General features: G+C 45.7%; 1 protein-coding gene across 1 annotated transcript; it reads left to right on the top strand.

Annotated features, from left to right (window-relative positions):
* The first annotated feature begins 668 nt into the window (after nt 1-668).
* On the top strand, nt 669-10951 carry LOC112962060 (erythrocyte membrane protein band 4.2-like). The gene is made up of 13 exons (XM_026057909.1): nt 669-773; nt 2657-2842; nt 3559-3789; nt 4372-4490; nt 5205-5327; nt 5726-5903; nt 6302-6440; nt 6821-6924; nt 7233-7475; nt 8350-8670; nt 9018-9178; nt 9617-9750; nt 10646-10951. The coding sequence occupies exons 1-13, from the start codon at nt 764-766 to the stop codon at nt 10794-10796; spliced, it is 2100 nt and encodes a 699-aa protein (XP_025913694.1). The 5' UTR covers nt 669-763; the 3' UTR covers nt 10797-10951.
* Nucleotides 10952-11060: the final 109 nt, after the last annotated feature.

Genomic DNA, 11060 nt, shown 5'->3' with positions numbered 1-11060 from the left:
ACCTCTTTTTTTTTAATGGGTTTCTAAGACTATTTATGAATTTGTGAAAGATCACAGATTTCTGCAAAATTACTAGTGACTCTCTCCACAGTGAAAACTGTTTATTTCTGCTGCCTTGTTTCCTGCCCTTTGACCGATTATTTATCCATGCAGCGACCTTCCTTTTATTTTACGGCAACTTTAAGAGTCACAGTGTATTTAGTCCAAGTCTTCGGTGTGATGTTTTTAAATAGTCTGCATTATGCTACAGACATTTCACACTTATTAGTTGTTGCTTTTAACACATTTCTTCATTTTGAGGTGGTTCCACTCTTTGAAATTAGGCACAAGGGTAGTGGATATATTGGCTTTTTGACTTCAACAGTAATATTTGAAGTGCATTCTGTGCACTGTTTAGAGTCAAGTTAAGATTTGCATTTCCTCTTCTGGGGTTGCTGATGCCCAGCTGTTTGAAGAAGTTGTCACTGTCTGTCCTTAAAAGCTTCACAACCCACTGTAGCATATCCCCATATGAAGGCAGGAAAAGTCAGCCCTTCTGCTCTTTAGAGTGGTCTGAGAGATAAAAGAGTCCTTCTCAAATTCTGTACAGCAGGTCAGCAAGATAAGCTGAAGGAGAGGTGGCAACATCACGCCCCACCCTGTATAAAGAAACTGAGTAAACAACTTTGCAAGTGGATTATTTTTAGAGAAAGCTGAAGGAAAGAGCCATTGCCCACCAGAGCGAGCAGAAGCTGAAAACTTCCACAGGACCAGTGAACCAGACATGGGCCAAGGTGAGCAAACCCCACCTCGATTAGCCTCAAGTATTTGCCAGTTGTCTGTACAAAAGAAAAAACTGTCCCTGCCCCAAGACATTGTTCATGGGGCTTATAGAAGAGGTGAGCTTCTTATAGGGCAGGAGCCAGGAAAGTGCTATAAAGGCTGAGGGAGATCAATTCATGCAGAAGACTGCACAAAAAGGGAAAACAAACAAAAATTGGTCTCGGTGACCAAGAGGAGTTTGGGAAAAGCGGTAAGAGGCAGCCAAGGCAGACCTGTGAGAGTTTGGAAGAAAGGGCAAGAGAGCTGTCCTTAATGTGGGGGAGGGGGTAAGGTAAGGCAAACTACAAAATTGGAACAGGGAGATGACCAAGTGTTTTCACCGATAAAGAAAGTAGAAGATCAAGGTTCTATGCAGCCTTGAAGAAAGGGACAATAAAATCTGTGAAAAGCCATATGAGGGAGAGGGGGACCCAGAGTACATATGACTCACCAGTCTACAAGTTAGTCAGACAGACATTTTCACCACACAGAAAGAAGAAAATAAAGGAGGTCAGAGTTGGCTCTGTAAAGATTAAACTGGTGCAGGTCTGTGACCTGGGACAGCAGTAAAGGGACTTGAGAGCCAGAACAGAATCAGTCACTGAAAACTATGCATGAAAAGATTCACATGGGAAAAATGCTATGAAGCACACAGTTCAGTGGGACACCCACAACCAACACAGAAGGGACAAGCAGTAATGCAAGAAGGTATCAATGCAGAGGACAAGGCAAGTAAGGCAAGAGCAGAGAGCAGACCAACAAAAATTACAAAAAGTAGCAGCTTTAGCACAAGAGCGGTGGCTTTATGCAGCAGGCGAATGCTATGTGGATATTTTTAGCTGGAACAAAGGGAGAAGCCTTGGTCAGGGAGGGGATGCAGATGACAGGACATGTCATATAAGGGGCAGCAGTTACAACCCACAGGCTCAAGGACCTCACTGATGAGTTGGGAACTGGAGAGATCAGTGAAGTTAAGATGATCCCAAGGCTGAAAGAAACCAGGTTGTCATCTGCTTCTCAGCAAGAAGCCTGGAAGGATTGAGAACATCAAACCAGAAGACAAGTGCAAGTATATGATTGTGTTAAGGCCACTGAGCATGAAAGGAGATAAGAATAGGGCACTTGAAATTGTGAACAATTCGTTGCCCTCTTCTGGTGCTGGATGCATAGGAGACAGAAGGAAGAGGAGTAACTCTTCTGTCTCCTATACCATCTCTGGGTGCAAGATTACCAACCAGTGTGACGCACATAGAGAATGACTGGTGTCTGATTTGCTGCAATCCATTATAGCTCCAGGACTATGCAGCAACACTGTTTTTTCACCAGCAGTGAAATTTAAACCATTTGCTGCTTGTTGGTGAACATCACACGTACCTAGTGCAGTAAGTGCTGGAAGACCTTGCATGCACATGGCTGGTTGGGTGCAACAGCTCATGTCCAGTGCACAAATTCAATCATGTTTCCCCACGGAAAGAAGTTGCTTTGCATGCTAGTGGTGCCCTTGAGTGCACTGTGTAAGACTCCAGGTGTAATCACAGTGCACACTCAATGCTAACCACAACCTCTGTATCATTTGAATGGTCAGGTCTGTTCCATGTCCTTGGCTGGGTAGAAGGTGCTTTTGCGTATTCACTTTGTTCACTTAATGATGCTGAGGTATAAGCAAAGGCAGCTCATTAGCCACTTAACACCTGAACAACCAAGCTCAGAGAGAAGGCCCTTACAGTTACTGGGCAGGAAGGGGGCAATGTCTGAGTGGAGACATCAGCTGTTTTTGTGTATCTCAGGATGGAGCTCAGGACTAGAGAGCAAGTAGCTCACAGTCCCAAGCTCACTCTCTCTTCTCATGCTACAGGTCTGAGCACCAAAAAATGTGATTTAAATATCGCAGTGAACAACAATAACCACCACACAGAAGAAATCAGCACTGAAAGACTTGTGGTGAGGCGGGGGCAGCCATTCACCATTACCGTGAGCTTCACAGCTCCTATACACAACTACCTGCAGCAGCTGAAGAGAACCTTCCTCATAGTACAGACAGGTAACACCATTATCATGCCTATCACAGTTCCAGTGCTCCACCCACCTGAGGCACAGAGCTGGTGGCAAAAGCCACCTCTAGAGCCAGACAGATATGTCCACATTTAGAAGTGAGGCAAGTGAACTTTATCTAAGCCAGAGCAGAGTCTCCTGCTGCTGGGACTGGCAGGCAGGGTCAAGGCTAGATATCTTTCTAGAAAAGACATTCCAGCACAGTAGCCAATGCAGGTTCAGAGCTCAATGATGTGAGAGGACTCACAGGAACTGTTCTCACTCCTGGCTTTTGGTTTAGGAATGTTCTAACTCAGCTAGCCTGTTACAGACGTTTTCTGTTACAGAATGTTTTCTAGTGAGACCCCTCAGGAGGGGAGCACCATTTGCCCCCAGCTTGTTCTACCACAATCTGAGCATTTGGCTGTGGCTTTTGTCACAGGACACTGAATCCCAGGAGCAACAGGTCTGCACCACTGTGGCTCTTCCTGGTTTCTACAAATCTATGAAGTACATGTTCCACTTTCACACAAGGAGGCTTGACTTCAGCACAAGCCTCAGGGAGGTTCACTAAGGGCTAAGAGAGCAGCATTAAGCTGCTAAAAGGTTAAGAGTCTCCCACATAAAAGGAGAGCTGTGGCCCCAGATCTAGATATGGTCCCTACAACCTGCAGGGGGTGGGGATGCATGTCTGAAGTAGACATAACTAGATGCCTTTGGCTGCAGGATCCCATCCATCAAAAGCAGATGGAACCCAGATTGAATTTCCCATCTCCATCCTGGGAGATCAGAAGCAGTGGAGTGCAGCGCTAGAGGAGCAGGACTCACGCTCCTGGACCATCTCTGTGAACACACCTGCCAACGCTGCCATTGGCCAGTATGCTCTGCTCTTACATGCCTCCAAGTCTTACTGTCTACTGGGCAACTTCACCCTTCTCTTTAATCCCTGGTGCAAAGGTATGTGATCAGCAACGTAAAGGCAGGCTGGGCTCAGTCATTTCACATAAATAGCTTTGAGCTCCAGCACACTGCTGGAAGATGCTGAGGCTGGTTCACCTAGTGTTCCCCCCTACTCCTGCCCTGCTTCTCACAGCACCTCAGGAAAGAGGTAGGGCCTAGTACAGCTCAAAGTTGCCTGCCTCAGCACTCCTCCCCTACTGTTGTCAGCACCCTGTTCTCCTGCTAAGGTAAAAGTGTTTGGTAACCTCAAAGTATTTCCTATAATAAAGATTTAAGGATGAGCCAAAATTATAATTGGTCTGATCAAGACCACCGTATTGTTCTTAGGTACAGAGAAGTCAACAGCCAGGACAGTAAAAGAGCTGACTAGCACAACAGCCTAGGGCTGGAGGAACATTTTGGACTGGAYGGACAGAGACTGCAATGAAATAGTTCTTTCCTGCCTGATCCAGAATCAGTGACATTTCCCCTCAGATAGGGACGGCTTAAGCACAGTGAAATCTCCTGATGGAACAGAGATGCAATTGCATCTGAGACCAGGAATGCTTTCTTCTTGTTCCTCCCCCTCCCCCCATCTAGATGATGAAGTATTCTTGGCTAATGAGGCACAGCGGCAGGAGTACATCCTAAACCAAGATGGTATCATCTACGGGGGGACTGAAAACGCAATCCTGGCACAACCCTGGGACTTCAGTCAGGTAATTGGTTTGATATGCCTTTGCTCTCAGCAAAGGAAGGGAACAGATCTCCTGAGTGTATAGAATGCTACTCATTTCCATACGGTGGCTTTGATGAAAGAACTTGCCCTCTGCACTCCTTATCTTTGTCTGTGTACAAGGACAGGGAGCTGCGTATGAAGCCCCAGAACTCAGCATATGTAATTTTAGCTACCCTTCTCAGGCTGCCCTCTATGAAGAAAGGTATCGATCTGGGTCTGGGCTTTATGTGCTTTCCCATCATCAACAGATATAAAAGCACTTTACAGAGCTCAGTAATACTGTCTGGAGACAGTATTTTACAGGTAAAGTGAGGACAAGGGGATTTTCCAACTTGCCCAAGGTTATCTGGCCCAGCCAGTGATGAGGCTTAGATTCCACTTCAGTGCCACCAGATCACAGATTATCTCTGTGCCAACCCAGAGAATGTTCGAGAAAAGCATGAATTGCTCTCAGTCAGGGGAGGCAGCATCATACTAAGGCATTTCTCACCTTTCTTCAATAAAGCTGTAGGGCTGCATTTAGCATGCTGTGCTCCCCCTCCAGATCTCTGCCTGGAGCTCTCCTCCACAGCCCACTTATATCAGAGTATCAGTAGAAAGGGAGAAATAATCTGTGCAGCCACAACCCCTTGCAGGGACTCCTGAGAAGAAACATTCAGGCCAGATTTTCTGAGATGATGTGTTCTTGTTTCAGTTTGAGGAGGATATTATAGACATCTGCTTCACACTGCTGGACATAGGTGAACGCCACCAACAAGACAAGACTCACACTCAGCGCAAGAACCCTATCTATATCTGCCGCACAGTTGCTGCCATGGTAAGGAAGGCAGACAGCAGCCCTGACCCTAGCAGAGAAGACCCAAATGCAGAGCAAAGGCTAGAATCTTCTCACTCCCAATTTATGGCAACCCACTGACCAAAGAGCTAAGCCCACCCAACGCTGTTCCAAACAACACCTCCCATCTCTAGCCCTTCCTGACACCCATGCAGCAAACACATAGTGCTGCAGGAGTTTCTTAGCAGTGACAGCACACTTACTGGATGAATCTCACAGGAGACTTGAACCTGCTATGCCCAGCCACGATTTTCATGCTTTGCACAAAAAAATCCTTTTAGTTTCAGCTGCCTTGGGAGTAGCTTCATCAAACAGGATGAGGTTTATCTACTAAAGAGAGGCAATTCCTTAATCCATCTTTCTCTCCTTCTTCCCTGAAGCTGAACTGCGATGAGCTTAGAGGAATCTTGACAGAATGCAGGACAGGGAAATACTACGATGGGACATCCCCTTCCAAATGGCTGGGCAGCAGCCCCATCCTCCAGCAGTGGGTCACATCACAGTGCAAGCCTGTCCGTTACGGGCAGTGCTGGGTGTTTGCTGCAGTCATGTGCTCAGGTACAGTGGTGGTTCAGAGACTTATGTGTGTTGAGAAAAATCTCATTTGGTCCACAGAACCTCTAGTATACACCTAAATTCCTGGATTAACAAGGATCCCAGTGACACAACTCTTAATCTTTAGGTAAAAGACAGATCCTCAGCATTTCCTCCATAATCTCCACACTATCATCAACACTCAGTGCATTGCTAGCTTTGGGCTAAAAGAGTGTCAGCACACACCATTCACTAAATGCACCTGTGATAGCTTCCTTCTTGAAGGGGCAATGCCTCTTGCAAAACCCAGACTGCAGACCTGGTGCCATTTCCAATAGGCCTAGTACCAAAATGGGCTCTATATTTATCAGCAGAGTTGGGCATCCTGCCATATCTGATTCATGACTCTTTCTTCTGTACAGTTCTGAGGTGCCTAGGAATTCCCACCAGGGTGGTCACAGGCTTCACGTGGGCTCACAACACTAACAGCAGCCTGAGTGTGGATGAGTATTATGATGAAGATGGGATACTGTTGACACACAACAAGAGCGCCCGTATCTGGTGAGAAAACATGGCATGGCCCAAGCAGGAGTTTGAGACAATGCCTAGGTTTAAGAAGTAGAGAAGGGAAAAAGAAAAAGGCAAACAGCTGCAGGGAGATGGGTGGGAGACAACTCAGCTGGGAGCCAGTCTGCCTGATCTGTTCTTGAGAAATCCCAGCAACAAAAACTCAAGAATGCCCTATTCCTAGGGTCTGTAAAGGAAGAACAATAGCCCAGTCCAGCTGCAGAAACCCCATTTGTGTCAAAAAACGGCCTTTGGCCTCCCCAAAATGCACTGAGCTCTTYGAAAGGAGTATTAATTGACAGTGATTCAGCTAGAACTTTCCTATACCTCAGCGTTCAATCCCCAGTATAAGCTGGTGACGGTGTCTCTCACAGGACCTTCCATGTTTGGAATGAATGCTGGATGGCCCGAAGGGACTTGCTACCAGAGTACAGTGGGTGGCAGGCACTGGATGCCACCTGCCAGGAGAAGAGCAAAGGTAATATATCAAAGATAGGCTTGGGGGAAAGGGGAGTGGAATAAAGCAATTCAATACCCCTCCCTTCCCCAAGCACCAGTGGGAGGATGCATGAAGACAGGGACTGGCCCTATGAACTTTTAAGCAATTAATCATCATTGATCTGTTCAGTTTGYACAGCTTGGGGAGCCCTAGGGCTCCATCACAGCACAGTTTCCTGATGTCCTCCTAACCTAAATACTTCTACACTCCCAGTATGGGCCTACACTTACAGCATGGACCTAGTTGGTAAGCCATATGACTCTAATTTGACCACTTTTTCTCGTCAGGCCCATCCTTCTGTGGGCCAGCCCCTGTTCAAGCCATCAAGGAAGGGAAAACAGAAGTGGATTATGATGTCTGCTACTTCTTTGCTGCCATAAATGCCAAGTGCCAGGTCTGGATACACAAAGCAGATGACATCCTCAAGCCAGCTCTCGGTTGCACGAAGTACACTGGCAATAACATCAGCACCAAGAGTGTAGGCAGTGAACGCTGTGAGGATATCACACGCAACTACAGGCATCCTGAAGGTACAGGGTGGGCAAAGAGGCTGAGCACATCCCCCACCAGAGTTACAAGTGAAGAGGAAGGGACAATAATGCAAGCCTATATCAGAGCATCAACTTCATCCACTTCTCATTATTTCCCCTTCCTGAATGACACAAGAACACCTTACTCTYGCTGCCTGCAGAATGAAAGTACAGATCATACCCCCAATTTTTGTCCTCCTTAATTACAGCAACCAGCTCTCTAGTAGGCCAGGAGAGGCCTTTTATTCACCAGGCACTTTCCCGTTTGGAAAAACCTTCTTTCCTGACTTCTGTTACCTGCAAAGTAAGAGTTCTTTACATTCACCTCCCAATACCCTTGTACTGTATTTCAGATTCCAGCTCTTTGAAAAGGAGTGCTCTGCTCCCAGATATTATCCAAATCCCTCTCTCAAAAAGTTAACTCCCCCTTCAGAATCTATTAGTGAGGCTTGCTCTCCTGACCCAACTCTACCATCTCATCTCAGCCTATGATAAGGTGTCTCCTTAGCTGCAGTACACCACCGGAGAACATAATACCGCTCGAGCAATGAATTCTGCCAAAGCTTGCTATAGCAGCTTAAGTTATTACAATTTCCAGCTGTCCCTCTTATTCTGATAGATGTTAGCAGCAAACTGCTTCAAAAACCATGACAAATCTTTCCAAGTTAGAATCTTTCAGGCAAATCCAGATGTCCCATCAGCCAAAATCCTTAAAGGGCTCCAACCAGAAACACAATGGTATAACTATCTGATCTCTTAGAAACAGTTGTCTACAGCACTGCCAGGATAATTCACCTCCATCCTTCTGCATTTACCTCTTTATACTAGTAAACAGGAAAGAATACTAACATGTGTGCTCCCTTTTTTGTCACAGGGTCTCTTCAGGAAAAAGAGGCACTTGAGAAAGCCTACAAAAAGATGAAGAAAGCTGAGAAAACCTGCAGCAACAGCAAAACACAGTTTAGCTCCATTCCTACCACCCTTGAAGAGCCAGTTAACCTTTTTATTCACCTCCAGTCTGAGAATTCTCTGCCACTGGGACAGGATGTCCCGCTTTCCATTAGAGTGTTTAACCACAGTGGTGGAGAAAAAGCCGTGCACCTGGTACTCGGGGCCCAATCTGTACATTATAATGGTGTGCCCAATACCCCGCTTTGGAAGGAAGAGTTTCATTTTATCCTCAAAAGCAAAGAAGGTAAGGACTCTTTTGGATGAATGGCTAGAAAAGTATATCTAGTTCTCACAGTTAAGAAAAAATGCACTTAGCCATAAGCTTACAAAAGCTTGGCTAGATAACTGGTCGCAAGTGATTCAAATCATCTTGGCAGGGGGGAGAGGAAAAAGAGGCTGCAGCACATGCAGTCTGCACACATTAAAGATTTTGAATTTGCATATCCAGCTGGAAACACTTAACTTTTAAATGGCTGCAGCTTTTGGTACAGCGTTGAGCATTAAATGTTTTTGGGAGCCATGCAGGCTAAGACTAGGCTGAACTTACCATCACTTGCATTGTCATCTGTATTTTACTACTCTTTATTCCAGCTAACACCCTGCAGGTCTTTGTGCCTTACTCACAGTACAGAAAACACATGGGAGAGAGCCATCTGCTTAGGCTGACTGCCGTGCTGAGAGATGAAGACTCCTTCTACATATACTTTGCCCAGGAAGAGATCATCATTTGCAACCCCCCTCTCACTATTGAGGTTAGATCAATCTGTCATTCTGTTACTGCAGCAGCAAGAAAACAGCTTTCATAGAGCAGAAAAATTCTGCTGGGCTGAGTGGCTCTCCTCATGCTGTTTTCTTTCAAAGCACTAAGATTTAAGTTTGGGAAGAGGTGCGTTGGGCTGCACTGTTGCATACAGTACTCCTACTTCTACCTTGTCCATGTGTGAGTATAGGGAAATCCTGATGACTCCTAATTCATTCCCCAGTCTGGAAGTCAGAGGCTGCAGTAGGAAACCACAGAGCCCAGTAGTTCTGGGCTGTAGTTCAGAAGGCAGCAATCTGGAATTTGCCTCTTCTGGCAACCGGCAGCCCAGGCTGAGACCTTTGCCACAAAAAAAGCACTTCTCTCCTTTTTAATCTTAGAAGTTTCTCTTTCCTTCTCTCAGATCCGACTCATTCCCTTCTCTCAACAGTTTCCAGAAAACATAGTACAGTACCAGTCAACCACAGCAGAGATCAGTTTCCTGAACCCTCTCACCGAACGCCTGGAGAAGTGTGTCATACTGGTTGCAGGGCGAGGACTCATTTACAGACAGAGGAAGTACAGGTGAATGCCAACTGACTGATCTAAGAATGATAAATGGAAAAATAGACACAATACAGACTAGAAACCCCTGCACAGGAAAGGTTGTCCCCCAAAATAAACAGGCAACAAGGTGGCAGGAAGAGACCACTATAGCTAAAAGCCACAGGCATTCCCTTCATTACTTACAGATAATGCGGGAGATTTCAGTCACACTGAAAAAGAGAAAAGGCAGAGACCAGAACTTTAAACAGGTGTTTAATACAGAAGTTGAAGCTAGTATGACATTTGTGAAAGCTCCAGCCCCAAAGTCCTAGACAGCAGAAGGGAAACCCCCCGCCAACATAAAGCATAACAAGAAAGTGCCACAAAACTAAGAACTAGGCAGATATGCACATTAAATAAGACAGTTACAGGCCACTGAACTAAGCCATACAATTTAGAAATTACTTGCTGTTTCTCTAGCCACTTGAACACCTGTAAGTGAGGTAAAACCATGCTGTGACATACATTTCCACCCATTACCCACAGCCAGCAATAAGAACAGTCCCTGGCTATGGTTTTAACAGTCTCTTCCCTTTCTCTGCTGGAGAACCAGGCAAACCTGACTTAGCCAAGAGTCACCAAAAGAGGCATGCTCTTCTCCACATGAAAAAGCAACAACATTTCTCTCAAGAAACTGCATTAGGACAAAGTAATCCTAGGTGCCTCCATGGGAGGTTCAACCCTCCTGCCATAACTCCTTCCCAAATTGCTGTCAGATCAGAATTCCAATGTGGTAGCTTAAATGACAGCTTTTTTTTTTTTTTTTTTTGGTTGGGCATCACACTCATGTCTAGCAAATGCATCTCCCAGGCCCTGGGAACTAGAAATATGAAGAGCTATGCTTCCTGTATCATCTCCTCTCCTTGCCTTTCAGGCTGGGCTCTGTGCAGCCTACAAGCACTCAACAGCTGCATATCCCTTTCACCCCCACCCAAGCAGGGCCCAGAAGACTCACTGCACATCTGGACTGCATTCAACTCCAGAACTTGAAGAGCTACAAAAGTATCAACATTGTAGCTGCCTGACACCCAACTCAGAACAGGTCCTGCTGTCCCCTTTTTAAAAGGATGGTCACAATCTGTGCCATGAGCTTAAGGCAGGCTCTCTCCATAAAAGAAACTTACTAGAAAGTAGACAAGCATAGATGTTAACAGTTTAATTAAAGGTATACTTAAAACCATGCTTGACTTTAATCATTTGTACAAACTCAACTCTCCCCCATCTGCCACTATGCCTGCTCTCAGGTCTTGTAAGTTGAACCTTACTGTGACAAAGACGGGCAAACTGTT

The sequence above is a fragment of the Apteryx rowi genome, unplaced genomic scaffold (assembly GCF_003343035.1).
Source record: "Apteryx rowi isolate R43461 unplaced genomic scaffold, aptRow1 scaffold_0, whole genome shotgun sequence".
NCBI lineage: Eukaryota > Metazoa > Chordata > Aves > Apterygiformes > Apterygidae > Apteryx > Apteryx rowi.
This window is presented reverse-complemented; position numbering and strand designations above follow the sequence as displayed.

Bases quoted from the DNA above. Each gene is read 5' to 3' on its own strand.
- LOC112962060 (XM_026057909.1), top strand. The intron at 5,328-5,725 runs GTAAGGAAGGCA...TCTTCCCTGAAG, and splicing joins GCCGCACAGTTGCTGCCATG to CTGAACTGCGATGAGCTTAG. The intron at 5,904-6,301 runs GTACAGTGGTGG...TCTTCTGTACAG, and splicing joins TGCTGCAGTCATGTGCTCAG to TTCTGAGGTGCCTAGGAATT.